This window comes from Tenebrio molitor, chromosome 7 (genome assembly GCF_963966145.1).
Source record: "Tenebrio molitor chromosome 7, icTenMoli1.1, whole genome shotgun sequence".
NCBI classification, from domain to species: Eukaryota; Metazoa; Arthropoda; class Insecta; order Coleoptera; family Tenebrionidae; genus Tenebrio; species Tenebrio molitor.
In genome coordinates, this window is record NC_091052.1 from 16,640,677 (window position 1) to 16,658,827 (window position 18,151).

General features: G+C 32.9%; 1 protein-coding gene and 1 long non-coding RNA gene across 3 annotated transcripts in view; one reads left to right on the forward strand and one right to left on the reverse strand.

Moving 5' to 3' along the window:
* LOC138135096 (neurotrimin-like) overlaps nt 1–18,151 on the reverse strand; it is a 113,155-nt gene that overhangs the window by 25,225 nt on the left and 69,779 nt on the right. For both annotated transcript variants that reach the window (XM_069053744.1, XM_069053743.1), the window contains exons 2-3: nt 15,698–15,795; nt 5,741–5,948 (exon numbers count right to left, since the gene is read on the reverse strand). In XM_069053744.1, coding sequence (XP_068909845.1) covers nt 5,741–5,948; nt 15,698–15,795 — 306 coding nt within the window. The remainder of the gene's footprint in view (nt 1–5,740; nt 5,949–15,697; nt 15,796–18,151) is intronic.
* LOC138135097 (uncharacterized) lies at nt 9,883–10,240 on the forward strand. Its single transcript, XR_011160860.1, has 2 exons — nt 9,883–10,048; nt 10,106–10,240. It is a non-coding gene; the product is annotated as an uncharacterized lncRNA (long non-coding RNA).

Sequence of the window (18,151 nt, forward strand, 5' to 3'; positions counted from 1 at the left end):
GCGAGGAAGGAAATCGTGACGTCACCTCAAAGGGGTAAGAATTGGACTATAAATATAGGTATATCTGGAATATTATTATAATGAAAATTAAGAAAAACAGCAAGGGGTGTGCATAATGAACCAAATTTAATTAGCCTCAAAAACTATAGGATTATTAATAAAAGTATGGAAAGTAAAAAGATCTGTAAAAGTTGAAAAATGCTGAGAGAAAAAATAAAAGATTTCATTGAGTTGGACATTAAATTAATGAATCTATTTGAAGTTCAAAACGACTGTTACTGCTTCCAGGGTTTAAAATATTTAAACGGAAAATTCTTGTCAAATGAATGAATTCATCCATTTTTACTTTTCTGGTTTTATTCACTCCAAATCCACAAATTCCAATAATTTTGTTTGCGCTAATGTATCTATTTTTCTTCTCTTCGCTTCGTTTCGAATTGTTTGCTTATGAACAAATTATGATGGATGGAGTGTGAACAAATTGGTAAAATGATAAACAAGAATATGTGCATATGTGCAATAGAACTAATAGTATATTGTTATACGAGTTGCACAAGATAGTTTATTATCGAACGACAGGGTTTAGGGCACGACGAGCGCAGCGGGAAGCGCTCTAAAGAAACGAGTTCGACAAAATGTCTTGTGAAACGAGTGTAACATGTTATTTTTTCTATTTCGGTTTCATTAACTTAATCTAAAAAAATATAAAATAATTATCTAGTGACTTTTATTTTAATGGCATTGGGTTGGTATTGATGAAGGAATATCATTTCATTGAAAATGAAATTTCAAATTGTCTCACAAATGTTGTTACTAATAATCTACCTCCTTAATAATTTATTTTGATCCCACAACATGGATTCAGGTTCAAATGACATCACATTTAACATTGATATTTACTATCAATACCAACCCCATATTCAAGAATCACTAGAAACGATGCTATAAAATTGATCATTGTGTAACTGTTTTCAGTGTCACAAAATGCTCATTGTGACACCGAAATATAAAAACACAATTTTCATTGTTCTTCACTTATACATTGGAGATATACAGGCTGGTCCCGATATAACCTGCCAGAAGAAATCCAGTAATAGGTGACGATGAGTAGAACTCATACACAAAATTTTTCTAATAAAAGTCTTTTCGTTTTCGAGATAAAAATAATTGAAAATTTGGTCAAAATTTGCTGTACGCTAATGAGTTAATCGGTTTTAAAAAGGTAATTCTGGTTACTTGGCTGCAATTTCCTTAGCAACGGTACCTGTAACACCTATGACATTTGTCAAGTTTAATTTTAAATTTGCGAATCCTTCAAAAAGTTATGAAATTCACAAAACAAGAATATGCCGATTTGAATTTACTCTGTGGCGAAACACAAAATTGGTACTGGCGTACTCAAATGTGCTTAAATGCCAACGGAAGGCACACAGAACATTTATTATAAAACAATTTTTCTAGTCTAGTTTACCTTTAGTTAGTTAGTACATATTTTCAGTTAGAGTTGAAAGTACGAATATGTAAAGTGTAAATAAATTTATTCAATTTTGGCTATTTAACCACAATTAAGACGATACTCTTATTACACAGTTCTTCCACAATTTTGCACACACTACCTCTACATTTATTTACACATTGAGGAACACCACTTTATTTATTACTCATTCATCTCAGTCTACAAATTCAGCTTTTGTACCTAAATAAGCTGGTGAATTAACGCACACAGTGTTCAGCGTTTTCAATAAATGTCAGTTTGTCAGATTTGAGATTTGTCATAAACGAATCAGGTACCTATGTTGCTTAGATACTGTCATCCTTACAAACAGCAATAATTAATTCCTGAGTAGGTACGTATTTTTGTGGTCAGCAGCGTCGAATGGGTGTGGATAGTTAATTATCCCCATTATTTTGGACCTAATGAAAGGGGTTTTTTGGACTTGTTAGATCTTTCTAATGACCCAGAATTTTTTTGGCAGGTTATATGGGGACCATCCTGTAGTGTAATTTCAGTAAATTCTCATTTTTCTTTGTCAAGTTTGATACAAGGTGATCCACGAGTAATAATGAGCCCAACGGAATGGAAAATGCAACCCACAATACACTTGCAAAGTGAACCTGGATTCGGACGTAGACAATATCCAGCTTTACGTTTCAAATGTATTGTGGGTTGCATTTTCAATTCCATTGGGCACATTACTCGTGAATCACCTTGTACACTTTTTTAAACTAAGATTTGATATTGTGCTTGTGATCCAATTTATTTTATTCAATAATGTTTATCTTTCATTTTTCTGACATGTTGCATTAAATTCTGTTCTAATTCATACATACACTCATTTTTGAGCGACCAATGATTAGATGCTGTACACAACAGCATTAACTTCTATTTAAGATATTTGCTCTCGGTTGATGTTTCCAACAAGCAAGTAACTATACAGGGTGTCTCAGCTAAGACTTTCGAGCCTCATATCTCGGTTATTTATCAACGGATTTTTATGAAATTTAAAATCAGATATTTTAGACCGTGAAGGTTCAATTAGTAATAATAAAATTACCTCAAGTTAAAAAATGTAATTTTAACAAATGTTTCCTTTATCGAAAATTATGAGCGATTATTATTAGATTGTTAAACATTAAAAAATAGGCGTCTACACAAACAATTAAGTAAATCACTGGTCTGATTCAACGAAAAGATTAGATTTTGTCGTTAAAAATTTAATGTAAAATTTGAAGCTATTTAAGCAGTTACCTTTTGAAACAATTGATGAATGATTGCCAAGCAACATTTTGTACACCCTTTAAAGTCTGTCAAAATTAGGCGCGCTTTATTAGAAACGTCAAATTGTGAAAATTTATTGAAAATACTCTAAAAATAGACAACGGCAGAAATTTCAATATTGTTGAAAAAGGAAAAAAAAATTGTGTCGTAAGAACTTCAATGACACAGTTCGTTTTCTCACAAAATGTAAGGTTAAGAGAGTCGTCAATTTATTTGAAGACACAGGAAGCGTACGTGAACTAAATTACCTTGTTAAAATATCCCGATCGTGTTTTAGTCCTTTATGGAAGAATTAAAGCATCCATTATAATAAATTACGTCCAAATGTTGTCTTTAATTTTATAAGTGTTTGTAAGGTTAAGAAGATAAACGTCAAATATGTCACCTGCGCTTCTGCGAAAAGGGATGAATTGCGAATTTGTTTCATACGCGTTTACCTACGTTTTTCCATTTTCAGCCACGTTTAACACAGTTTTTTGATTTTTTCTTGCAAACAAGACGTCTTTCAAGGAGGAGTTTTTCCCTACAGCATTTTTTATTGACGATCAATTTTTTATGTAAATCTTAATTGATTCAGCATTTTAAAAAGGCATGTAAAAATTACGTTTTTAAGACTTGGGTGATTGCATTAATGGGATTTTATTCTTCACCGTCTAAAATATCTGCATTTTAAATTTCACAAAAATCCGCTGGAAAATAACTGAGTTATTAGGCTCGAAAGTCTTAGCTGAGACACCCTGTATAAATACAAAGTACAAACTTGCAATTGTGACGTCATGGGATTTGCTAAATTTTTAAAAAACAGTTCACTTCAAGTATAAATATTTTTCTCTGCTCTTATTGTCAGGTTTTCCTTTTTCAATTTTAACATTTTTATATTTTTAATCCAGACTTGCATATTGGTTAAAGCAGTTTCGCAGAAGCCTATTCCCCTCGAAGAATATTCCTTCTTTTCTTTCGGGTTCTTAATTTGTTCTCTTTATTTCTAATTTTGTATATACTTAATAAAATAGTATTTACTTCAATTATTTTCAAACTATTATATCCTACAGACTGTTTATAAAACATGTGCGATCGCAGATGGCTCTGGAATTTGAATTTGCCACCCCGTTTAAATTTATGAAATACTAATTGCAAACTGTGAAATACTCACAAGCTGTCAACACAAAGTCAACATAACCTCATTTCCGCTTTCGAAGTCCTGTTTTGTTGTTTCTCGCGTTGTTGGTCTGTTTATTCTTAAAAGAAAAACTTCTTCCAATGCAAATATTTTAGAAATATGTAATTGCTAAAATGGTCTTCACACTTGAATAAAATAAGTTCCTTATAATGTCTTATTACCGCAACGGTGTTAAGAAAGACGGAGAATAGACATACAGCGTTCAATCTTACCAAGAAGAATTTTTAGTCAACTACCCGGACCAAAATGTTTTAGAAAAGTCCCTCGCAGCTCACATGATTCAAATTATTAATCGTTTTGTTACTATCGGTAGTGTTGAAAAGGGGTAATCGTCAGGTCGTCCCAATGTGATTGAAGATGTAGTTGAAAACATACGAGGCCATTTAGATATTTAGAAGAACACCCGAGAACGTCCTTTACTGGACTGTCTCTTCAAACTGGTGTACCTCGCAGTACATATCATAAAATTGTTAAAGGAGAACTTGCATTTATATCCATACAAAGTAACAACTGTACAAGAGCTCCTCCTGAAAGCTGCATAAATTATTGTAACTTCTCCTTCAATTTTCATTGTTACTTTTTATCTGAATCACTGATGTTATTTACCTTCTTCTTAAGTGTTCAATAAATACGTAATTTGTTGAGTTTTGAGACCTATCAATAATGCATTTCATTATTTTATTCTTATTTAATTTTCTTTGTAAAATATTAATTTTGTCAAGCTAGAAAACAGGCAACCAGTAAAAAACCAATTTGATGTGAGGGTTGCATATCGTAGATCAGACTAACGTTATTCGATTTCTGGTGAAGAGTCGGCAAGCTTTCAACGCTTACTAGGATCCCACATTCATTTATAGACACTGTATAATTTATTATAGAATACACTCTGTATGTAACTCCGTGAATTAAGTACAGTGCAGAATTGATATAATTTCGTTTTATATAGATATTTATTCGTTTTTTTTCTTTTCTTTTGTCCACTTGTGGTGTAAACTGTTTAGACAAATAAATAAATAAATAAATAATTATGTATTATAAAAAAGCGGCACAGGATTGAGGCCCGATTTATTTATCATTATGGATGTTACTATCGAGTGAGTAATGATAATTCTTTTGAAAGCATTAATTTTTACGTGTTGTCATTTATTTCTATACATCAATTTTTACATGACATTCAGATGGGAATTCATTCATTCACCATTACAGATACCACGGTACATGACATCAAGTAATAAAAAAATTAAATGAAATTACAATGGAAGGTCCTTTACACCTTTTCCAATATTAACCGCATCCAGCGTTGCTTCACTTCTCTCATATCATTATTTATTATTATATGTATTTAGAAATAATTATTTATTAATTTACATTTGTTTATTTCAAGGAGAACTATGCCGTTTTTCAATCAGAAAATATAAATAAATAAATTAGTGATTAGAAAGTATTTGGTTTAGAATACATGCAAGTGAACTACTTAAGAGCAAATACTTTTTTAAATGGAAACATTATTTTGAAATCACATATTTTTATACAAGTCTGTCAGAAAGATTTTTTAGAAATTTATTTTCATCTTTAATTAGCTGTCCCTTTTACTGGTCGCATTGAAAGACTGAAAAGTGGACGTTTTTACGACTAATTGACTTCGGCAAAGAACCGAGCTATTGAAATTTATTTGTAGGGGCCTTAAGTGAAATCTAACAAGCAAATCTTCCGTCCGCCGTCTTATAAAACCTTTATTAAATCGGTCGGTTTGGTTATTCGGCTATTTGGCTGTGACTTACCGACGACGTCGAGATATCCAATTTGGCTTTTCATGGGATCCGTGTTGATCTGGCACATGTACCAACCCCTGTCCGATTCCCGGACGTCTCGTATGTGGAGGTACCATGTCCTGTGCTCGCTGTGGGTGACCGCAATACGATGATTCTTCGTAATTACGTGACTGTGAATGGTGAGAATAGTTTGTGTGTCCACTCTCAGCCACGCCACCTGCAATTGGAACGAACCAATTTAGCAGTCCGGGTTGGATTTCCACCCGTTTACTAAACCACCATCGGCGCATTTAATTAAATAAGCGCTTGTAATAACTGTTGATATAGATGTGCCGTTTCTCGCAGAAACGTACTTAAGTACGAAGGTGTAATTTACATAAGCTCTTTTAAAACCTTAATTAAAAACGAATATAAATTTGGGATTATGGGACACGAGTCCGACTCCAAAAAAAGAGGGAGGCAGGATCTTTGTGAGACATTATATTTACGAGGAAACTTTCCTTGCGGCCTAGTAGTTGCTCGAGAATTAATTATTTCGAAGTGTCCTTTTAAAAAAGGCAGTGTATAAGCGCACTCAGCTTAACTTTATTAAAACTACTAACAACGACTCTCTCAGAGATTACTTGAATTTCTTGACGTAAAATCAATTGGTTGGGGTGTCTGCACGGACGATAAGCTGTTATGTGATCTGAAACAAACTCTCCCTCACCCCAAAAATATCTCCCCTGTATTGCGTAACGAGCTTTGCGATAGGTTTGTGGGGAGTTCAAATATCATCTTGCAACCAGAATGACAATGCAAGACTTAATCCCCGGACGTGCGCCACGGTCGTAAAAGATTTATGATCCTTGCATTGGGTTGCATTTATAATAATGAACTAACTAATGGAAAAAAATTGCCAAAACATCTACGCCCAATTTAATAGAATAACTTGCTGGTTCTTTTTAAGAAATTAACAAGGAACAAACGTGGAACTGTGAATTGGAAAGTAAAATTTCAACAAACTACGACAAGATGCTTCCGTTTACATAACCTCTTCTTGTTTTTTATTTTGCTTGTTTATTTGCTATTTTGAAAATTGTTGATACAATTGAATTAATAAACAACCAATAATTTATAAAAAAGCACAAAAATACTTGAGAAAGTGTTGTAGGCAACAGAACAAAGATTATTTGCTTCCTTATTGTTTTATAAACTTTTATTTAAAATTAGAACTTTTTAATTTAAAGATAAAAAAATTTGACAATAAATGTACCTACTTTCTATTATTTGATAAAGCTTTTAGTAAACTGTTTGCCGTCTAATTCTATCGGCTGTTCATTTAAATTTCTCCTCAAAGCTGGCGTTGAAGAGTCGATTGTGACCGCACCCCTCGTCAGCATGCAAAGTAAAAACACATACAACGCAAAACGTGAGGTTAGATTTAAATAGCTGATCCGTGAGCCGTTATCCGTGGTGCGTTCATAATCGACTCTTTACCTGAATGAGATTTTTTCCAGTTTTTGTCTATTGTCAACCATATGATAACCCACTGATGCAATTTATCGGAGATATCATTCGTAATTAAGGTTCTGTATAGTACCTAAACGTTCCAGAATACTCGTATCGTGTAATGAAAAAAAATTGTAATCAACTCAGTTCTTGATTGAACCTCACCGGTAATTAGAAAATAAAATGAAAAGAACACACGGAAAAGTGGCGGAGATGATATTTAAAATAATAAGAATCCAAAAAAAACCTACGACAACATTTAGGTATTTTATGAAATTGTAGTAATATGTTCTGCATGAATAGCATGATAGCAGTAAAACACGAATGCGAACATGTAAGGTTAGAAATTTGTTTGTTGACGTCTCATGTAAACACGTCTCCCGCCGTGGTTCAAGTTACAACGAAATGCTTACCAAGAGTACAGGTTAAACATTAAGACAACCACATAAATGTAGATGTCAAAGTTAAGCATATCAACCGGAGAAGAAATATAATGTGATCAAAAAGAAAACAAATCAGAGCAGACGTTGCAAAATGTCGGTCATGTCATAGCGGAATTCTATGCATGAGCGTAGACAATTTGTGATCTCAAACGCTACTTTATAATACGTCATAACTCATAAATTTTACACGTTGAAATTATAATTGTGCAATTCATTATTATTATTTGATAATGGAGAAAATAAAATGAGCAACATTTTACATTCGTAAAAATGGATTTATTGCCAAACGCGACGCTACTGATCAAAGAAACGTCAACGATGTGCTGTTGTTAACCTAGAAAACAACTTTTTGATTTCGGCAAAGTTTACAGACGTTTACTGTAATTATAAGCAACAATTACCCCAGAATAAGTAGTAAAATGGGTTTTACTATTGAAGATAAAGCCTTAATTATTAATAATTAATTAATTTTTAACAGATAGGTAGATTTTTCGAGACGTAGGCAACCAATAAAACGACTGTGCAAAGCAAATACATATACATATGCGTACGAATCAATCTAAGACAAGCTTTTCGGTAAAACCAAAGACAGTAGCATTCTGGATTTGTTTTCTTTTTGATCACTCGATATGGTTTCATCCCCATTCCATATTTGCTTGATGACACGACACAAGATACTCGTACAATACACAGTGACTTTGAAGGTTGTGCAGATATTTTAACCTCTGATGGAACCCCATAAAAGGTAACGATTGAGCCAACGATGCCTTATACAAATGTTGATATTTTTCGAGAAAAAAGGTGCAAAGTTTTTCAAAAAAAGTTTGGAAATCACTGGATTTTATGGAAAATTGGGTCAAAAATAAATCATAGTAGATTTTTTTCTTGTTATTTCTTCTTCTTTATTGTTTCATTTTATATTTTTAGTCACAATTACAGTCCTTTCACTTTGTTGTTTAAGCCTTTGTTGTTTTCTGAATAAGTTGCAGGCACTATTTTATCATCACTTCACGAATTTTATCAAAAATTCACAATGAAACTCAAAAAACTGTAACGATAAAAGCCAAACATGGCCTCAAACGACAGAAAAACTTGAAATTTTAGGTTGGTCGTACGTTAAAACTGCCCGCCAAATTTGAAAATTTTTAGCGTTTCCCAAACAAAGTAATTTCTTTGATTTTCTTGTAAACCATTAACATTTGTATTTGTATAAGGTAAGTTGGATTATTTTGCCTTCTTTTAACACCTACTACCTCAGGTTAAAGTATCTGCACAACCTTCATAATCATTAATCAGACTGTAAACATACATACCGTTATGTATATACAGAGTGATCAACAAGAATCCAAATCAGAGCAAGCGTTGCAAATTATCGGTCACGTCGTAGCAGAATCATACGCAAATAAGCGTTCAAAGCATGGCCGTAGACAATTTGTGGTCTCAAACGCTAGTTTATAATAAATCATACCTCATGAATTTTAGACGTTGGAATTATAATTGTGCATTTTATTATTATTATAAGATAAGGGAAACAATTTATAAGATAAATAAGAGCAACATTTTACATTTGTAAGAGTAAGTAAATTATCAGCTTTATTGCCAAACGCGACGCCACTGGTACGGAGATGTTTCGTTTAAATGTCACATTTCAAAATTCAAGGTTGTTGTTGTTGACAATTTAAGTGATTTAACCTAAAAAACAAATCTTCGATTTCGGAAATATTTACAGACGTTTATTGGAATTGTAAGCAATAATTATCCCAGAATAAGTTGTAAAATGGGTTTTACCATTAAAGAGAAGGCATTTTTATTAGATTATTTTCGAAAGAGGGTGAAACAAGAAAGTGAAGACTGGCCTTACTTTGTACCCCCTTACACTGAAGAATTTCAAACCAAATGTCTGAACCTGATGGTATTGGTTATTAACAAGTTTATCAATGTCTTAAAATTATAATGCCTAATTTTAGTGAATCATAATCCATCATTAAGAAGAAGTCAGGTCAGTCCTTAGTTCAAATTTTAGAAATGGTGCAAAATGTTCGACAAATTATCAAGGAACATCCCTCAACTTCCATAAGGCGTTTAAGACTGCAAATTAAATTGAGTAATGGCACTTATTGCAAAAATTTTGAAGGAGGCTATTAATTTGTTTCCCTTGTGTGTTGCAAGAAATAAAACCCACACATTACCTTAAAGAAATTTTCACCATAAATGGCAGTCCATTTCACCTGACAGCTTCATAAGTGTTTTTGGAAAATATGAGAGGCGAGTTTGACTCTTTCTGGACCACAATGGAGAACATTTGGAGCAGTTTTTGTGAAAACTTATTTTTTGACCTTGGAATAATTTAAATGTTTTAATTAAACTGCTAGAAAAGATACGAGTAAGTTCTCAATTAACCAAAAATGTGAGAATAATAACTTTAGCACTTTTCTTACAGAAAACAACAAAACAAAGAATTCTGAAAAATAATTACTTTTAAAATTTTGTAACCAAAGATTACGTGCCTTATGAAGGAATTTTATGTAACTGTGTGTTTTTTCCTTAATCAGTAATAAATAATAATTAATAATAACTTCCTTTTAAATCCATTATTCATGAATTACAAATAATTTATAAAGGCAATTAATACAGTGTGCCCATTTTATCGGTTCCCGCCTTAAAACTACAAAACAGGCAACGCAATTTACTTTTCGGAGATTGCTATGTTTAAAAAAATATATTTTTGAAAATTTTCAAAAGGTTGCCTTGAATATTACAATCATAGATGACATCAGTCATCAAATACTTCAAAAATTTGGAAATAGAGGAACTCTAAAGTCTATTTTTTCCTGCAAGGCCCAGTACAACTTACACCGCTAAAATTTTGAAAATTTGCAGGATGTTGCAGGGGAGAAGTTAGGCAATCGGAAAAACACATTGTATAACTGGTTGTTGGTTTCAGGGGGTTAAAATAGTAATGTGAAAAATAATAAAAATGAAGAGTTTCAAGCATTAAAGCAACAAGAAATTCATTATTGATTAAAAAAAACTTTTAAATTCAGACAAACGGACAACCGATTCAAATTATTTTATGTCACTATTATCAGATATGTTCATATCTGAACTATCATCAGAGGAAGTTCCACATTTTGTCTTCTTCTTTAATTACATGTTGCACGCACTTTTCCCATCTCTCTGGTGTTACATTCTGGATACCTTTCTCTAGCAACAATCTAACGTCTTCCAACTTAAATGTTTTGTTGTTAGCAGCCACATAACCTTTTACTTGAGCCCAAATCATTCCTATTGGATTGAGTTCGCAGTGGTAGGGAGGAGTTCTCAGAATTTTGACGTTATGCGCTGCTGCTAATTCCTCAACTGCATAAAGTGGCTGGACTGGCTTATGAAGAGATGCCAAATCTAACAGTTCACATTTGAGTAAATTATTTTCAAAAGGAATTTGTTTTATTTCCAAAAATTCTTTAATTTGTTCTTTTCGCCATGCTGAAGTTGGCCATTTTTCTAAAACTCTAATATGGTATGGAGCATTATCTAATACTACTACTGAGTTCTGAGGAATCAAACTTAAGATTTTAATGAACCAAGCTTCGAATTTTTCAGAATTCATCTCGTCGTGATAATCTCCACATTTAATTCCTTCAAAAACTAACAACCCCTTGTTAACAAAACCTTTCTCGTTTCCAATGTGTACCACTATTAGAGAAATAGGGTTAAAAAATCCTAGCGGAAGAGGAAAACGCTCTTCCGCTAGGATTTTTTAACCCGGATGACAAATCTTGGTTAAACAGCTCTCTTTTGCTCATTACGTTCTGATCTACCCATATTTTAGATCTGACATGACCCGAGTTCACCCATGTTTCGTCTAAATAATATGTTTTTTTTTTGCTTTCGCAATTCTTTTATTTGACGTAAATATTTTCTTCTCCACATTACAATGTCCTCTCTATCTAATAATATACTTTTCCTACCTCTCTTGATAAATCTGTGAATTGTAAAGATTACGCTTTTAATTAATCAAAATATCATTTTGTTGTCTACTCACGTGAAATTTAGAGATTTTAACATCTTATATAATTTTGATCTACTCATTTTTGGAATTTCTTCATTTTGTTGTATCTTGGCATGAATCAAATTTAGTGTTGGGGGAAGATTATCGAAAAAGAACTGGTGTACAGTTCGTCGTATTAAATACTTTTGATGTTCCTCTAAAATTAAAAGATCTTCACGTTGAGGTACTTTCGGTGGTCTAAGGGTGCCAGTGTTTTTTTCCTCGGCCAAAACTCTTTTAACTGTTCGCACAGAACGACCTATTAGATAAGTATTTCTGTTGGTCTTCATTAATATAGAGAATAAAAGATATGTTACCTGTGTATTTGCAACACTTGCTTAATAAAACAGTTTTGTTAAACTGAGGATGATCGTGATCTAGTCCTTTAAAGACTTTAAGAATCATCAGTTTCTCGTTAACGGTAAGTTTGCCTTTGATCTTTTCACTCATTTTTAAAAAACAGAAATGACATGTGACAGATACATCCCCTGCTAGCAGGATTAATTTATTGTTTTATTGTAAAATTACCGATTTTTAACTAATCCTATTGGCTTATTTCAAATTTCCTGCCACGGCTTGGGCCTTGCAGGAAAAAACAGACTTTAGTTTAAATTATTAGGTTATGCGTTATGTCATCTTGTGGCATATTAAATGTTTCACTTTGGCTAACTATGTTTCTTATTTTAAAAAATAAATAATTTCCACCAAGATATCTGTGCAATGTATTATATGTTGCCTATTGCTAAACCGTAAGGCGGGAAGAGATAAAATGGGCACCCTGTAATAGATTTTTGAGAGGTAGGCAACCAACAAAACGAGTGCACAGCAATTATATAAAAGTGTCTGATTAGTATACGACGTACGTTTCGATAAAATAAAAGATGATTTAGCACTCTTGATTTGGTTTCTTGTTGATCACTCTGTATATGCCGTTCACGATTATTTTAAACACGCAGGAGGCCGCGATATTTTTTTGTTAGATTGGCGTCAAGTCCTGTCATATGACGTTTCCTTTTTAAATATTCGCATTGTTGTCAATTCCGTCATTAATTTAGTTAATAAGAATTTACCCAGAACTGCCCTACAAATATGTATGTTTCATTTCAATTACAATTTTACGATTATTGTTCCTAATGCGTTCAATTATTTAAAAATGTAACAACTTGGGAGCAGTGTTCGGTTGAATTATAACCTAAAATAGATTTATTAAGACAAATCACAATACTGCCAACTAAAATGTCAGATTTTCATAGATAGTCCGAATTTGAAATAATCGTGAATGGTTTATACTACTATAAACTAGGTAGACCAAAATTTTTCATGCCATGACTTTAAAATACAAACGATTGTTAACATGGCAGGAAATTTTGACGTCAGAATATTTAATTATTGTAGTTACTGTATCTCTTGAGAGTAATTTACGGCAAGAATTTCATTAAAATTTAATTATATTTTCTAGGTGGTGCAATCTCAATGGAAGAGTGTTTTGTTTTGCCCGTACAAACAAACAAGACTTCATTTTAATGTGAATAAAATTGTTCTTTTTGTCATTTTCTATTTACATGTTCAATTTAAGTTTTTTCTAACTTACGTAACGTACAGGTAAATATGTCCACCTATAGATGTTGCTCCTCTTTAATTTCATTATTGACTTTAATCTTGAAGGTGGTTCAATGTTAACGGAAGGCTGTTTTGTTTTGTCGTGCAGAGACAAGACATTGTAAGTAACGTGAATAAAATTTTTCTGTTAATTACTTTCTAATTATATGTTTAATTTATGTTTTTTTTTAACTTTAGGTATTGTAAAAACGTTTTAGATGTCAATTGTCAAACTCAAGGTCGCTTAAAACTTATGTACAATGAGGGACATGGAATCCTGGGCAGTCTGTTATTGTCATTTCAAAAAGTGTCAATGTAAATGCACCTTGACCGTCATCATAATTGATATTTTCAAAAAAAACTGTCAACTTGGTTATGAGTAGCTAAGGTATGGTTTAGAAATTTTGACAACTGAATGACACATCTGCCCAGTTTTCCGTGTCCCCAATAGTACTATTCCGGACACGGAATCTTGGCCAACATTTTTTAGACATTTCTAAAAAAAAAATGATGTAAACCAATCCTTAGTGTCATTTAAGTGACTATTATTAAAAGTCACTTTGAAGTTTTTCGCGTGACATCAAAAAAAGCAGGGAAATGGCATTATCGAGTTAAAAGTTGGGTTATATTCAATAAAGGCCAGTTCACACATATTTGTCGGTGAAATGTCAGTTGTGGCCAAGATTCCGTGTCCGGAATAGCACGTTAACGAGAAATCTGTGATAAATTCCAAATACCTAATTATAAGCGCGCCTAGTTACTTTTCCTGGCAATGCCAACTTAAGTCCCCAATCCACATTTATAACGTTCCGACTATACCTATTTTTACGTACTTACTACATTTTGCTCCTGTTTAATTACTCAATTATATCAACAACCTTCCTTAAAATTCGAAGTAAGCATGCAAGTTGCAGTAAAATTATAACTTTTGACTGCACTCTCTAGAATTATTTAATTTCCATCTGAAGGAAACTGTAAACAACTAACTAATAATAATTTTCCTTTGAACTATGGATTTCTGATATTTTACTCGTAGCAGCTTAAAATCAGTAATTTTTCACATACATAGACACGAGAAGCAAAGCTGCCGCAGTGAAAGCAAAATTTTACTGTTGCTTTCATTAAAGACCTTTCAGCTTTAAAATTTATGAGGCTATTAATTATTTATGTGATATGGATAGTATTGGGAGAATGAGTATTTATGTCGCTAACAACGCGAATTAAATTTGTTTTAGTAGTATGGACAGGTACTTTAATTAATTTGTACAAGCGAGCAAAATATTTTACTATCTCCAATCTAATAAATTAATTCAGTAATGGTTTAAAATGATTACAATGTAAAACTGAAATCTGATGAATGTAGAATGTTGACAAAGCAAATAAAATTTGTGCAAATAGCTTCAAGGACGGTTCTTCCTTAAGGAAAATTTATAGAATGCAAGAGCATACAAAATGTTTTATAAAATGTTCCGTGAGTTTGTTCAAGGACGCAATTCCAAGAAGGGCGGAATATTAGGGGCGAGTAAATTTTTTTTGAAATATTCACAGATTTGAAATGGGTTTCACACACGTCTGTCTATTAAAATGATTGAGATAACGGTCTCGGTTCCAATATGTGTTTCTTTTATTGAGATAAATGGACTGAGGATTTGTTATCCTATTGCTATAAAGAGGCATTATTGATAATGTAAATTTATTTCAGTTATAGTTGGCAGGGCGAGCATTGAAACTTTCCGGTTTTCAGATGCGCGCGTTGAAGAAAAAATTGCGTTTAGATTGATGCCCCCTCGTTTTTCATGTGGGTCCCATATTTTACCATTCTTATTTATAAAAAATGTAAATTTCATCATATTATTTTCGTTGTTTGTTCTGGGCAAAATTCGCGTTTTCCGTCAGAAGTTTCCGGGTTATATTAGAGTCTTGTCCCGAGTTGGATTTCTTTTCCCTTGTATGAATAATAAACCGTAATAAAGCGTTAATTTGAGCTTCCGTTTCGGGAACATCTATTTAGAGAAGAGTTAATAACCGAGCCATTACTCTAACGCCTCGCGATAAATACATTCGGTCCTGAAGAGACTCGCACGCATTTCCAGACGCGAAAATTTACAATTCGCGTTGAGCCCTTGCACTTCCGGAATTCTTTAAACGAATTGGGGTTGACGTGGCTTGAAACTGTTCTTGTGTAGCTTCGCGTCACTTTCCCAGGTAAATAACTTTAATTTAAGGAAATGTTTCTCGCCCACTTTTTAAATTTACGACACGACCGACTGTCTCAGTCTTCTCTTTTTTTCCACTTCGTTCTTTAATTAGGACGCTCAACTCTGGTTTTTCGTCTGGTGTTGGAGCAAATTAGCGAGATAAATTCATGAGATTACTGCTCACCTTAAAATTTGATAAGTTGTCGACGCCGCACTCGAGGACTGCTTCTCTGCCTACCGGAACCGTTACGTTCAGGATGGGACCCGTGAACTTTGGAATGTCTGAAACAAAAGGTGGATTTTTAACATCCTGTTAAAGGCGCACAATAAAAAGTCGCGGAAATAGAGTTCATAATGCGACCCACACTGAATAACTCGCCGCCGCATAAAGGACCTCAACCCTAATCAAACATCAAAAATTTTAATATCTTACTGTTGTGTCAGATTACTCTCGAAAACTTTCCACCACGTAATGTGGGTTCCTGATCTGAGGACTCGACTTGTTACGGTCGCACATGATTTCAAATTTTCCTGCTCATAAAATTTTAAACTTATTTAAATCGAGCGGTGGCTTTAAATCAAGTTGAATTTAATTATAAAAGTTAGAATAAAAACGTGGCTTTTATTAAGGGCTTACATGTAGAGATTTGTTTGGTTAGGTCTCTAATTGAAAACGGTTGTAAAACAAATTTCTAATGCAAATAACATCAGCTAAGAGCACGTTCGTCATACAAATACGCGATTTGTTGATAAGTTTTTAAAAAGTGGGCCAATCTTCACATTTATCTCCGTAATGGTAAAGATACAAATCATGGAATCAACTTTAACCATATTTGCCGTTAATTCTCATCAGATTACGTAAATTCTTACTTTTAAACATATATTACTAATACTATCTCGGTGTGTCACAAAATTATAAGATTTTGTCAAACTGTTTGTAGTACATATTTGAATTAATTACTTTAAATTAAATTTTAAGTGGTGGCCATTGTTTGTATGGTTTGTATGGAGAAATATAATGGCAACAGAATAAAAATCTCCTTGAAACGTCTAAATACTTATATCGGTTTTTCATTTAAATTTCTCTACAAAGTGGGCGTTGAAGAGTTGATTGTGAACGCACCAAGGATCAGCTGTTTAAATCTACCCTCACTTTTTGCGTTGTTTTGTTTTTACTCTGGTGCGTTCACAAAGGACTCTTCAACACCAACTTTGACCAGAAATTTAAATGAACCGATATACCTAATGTTATAAAACATCATAATTTATACAAAGTAAATAGAATTTTTCGATGTCGTTTTCTTAACATTAGTACAACAAAGTGATTGTATCGGGCCTTCAAATAAATATATATTTAGAGTAGGCGTAGGTGACATTCTAATTCTGTTCACAGTGTAAAGTAATTTTTGTCGGTACCTAATTATTAGGCTTAGGCGAAAAATAGTGAGAGCCACAAGAATACCTCCCACCATCACGATCCAGTGCAGCGCGCTCGATCCACGCTTTACGCTCGCAGCGAAAAAGACAGCGGTGCGGCGCTGGAGCGGACTGGTGGGGAGCGCCAACAATTTTCCACCTAAGTCTACTAATTATTCTCCGGAGTTACACAGGTTACATAGTAAGCTTTTTCTCAATTTCATATTGTCATTTTCCGTGGAGGGAATGCACTACAAAAATTAAAAAATATTTTCTAACGTAATTTTATTTCGTTAAAATGTCAGACGCTTCTTGTGTCATTTTCTACGCTGGAAAAATGTTGAAAACAATTGAATTTCCATAGGTTGCTCTAAATATAAATTTATTTGAAGGCCCGTTATATCATCGTCCAACTTAACTTCTCCATCGTGTGCAACATTTCTTGTGTTATGAGGCATCACGCTTATTCCTACAACGCTGCGTTAACGTGTAGCTTTGATATAATGAGAATTTATATTTTAATAAAAATGAAATGAGCAGAGAAAAATTAAAATATATTACATTAGTGAACATTTTATTAACATCCATTATAATGTTGGGAAATATCCTTTTTCTTCAATTTTTTGTTTGAAGTAACTTTTACTTAATAAATTCTGAAGACTGGCGATTTTAATAACACCAAATTTGTTTTTGGTATTTAAAACTGTTGATCTCTTCGGTTTTGGAGGTTTTCTAACAGAACCCCAATTCGTACAATTGGGTTTGAAAATAATTGTATAGCTTCTGTTTAAGTTAAAGTTATACAGGGTGATTTAAAATAGCTGTAAAAAATTTTGTGTTCGGGAAGTCATTTCAAGAAAACAATGAATATAGATCCTATTTTGTTTATTGACAGAACTACATCAGATTTAAATTTCTAATATATTTTGTACACGTGGTTTCCACGGTGTGGAAAGTTTATTGATTCTAGCACATTATAAAAATAAAAACACTAATATAAATTAATTTCCAATGATACGTATTTGTTACCCCTCGCCATTAAAACTTCTAAGAGTGAGGTGCACCTTCACTTTCGGGTTGAAGTTACGTAAATCTGAATAGTCACATTACATGTCCCACTTGCTAATTAAATTGACCTGTTTTCCTAAAACTTTCTAAAAGTTTCGTTTTTGTTGGTCCACCTGTATATGTTTGTTGCGTTATCAAATATATATACATATAT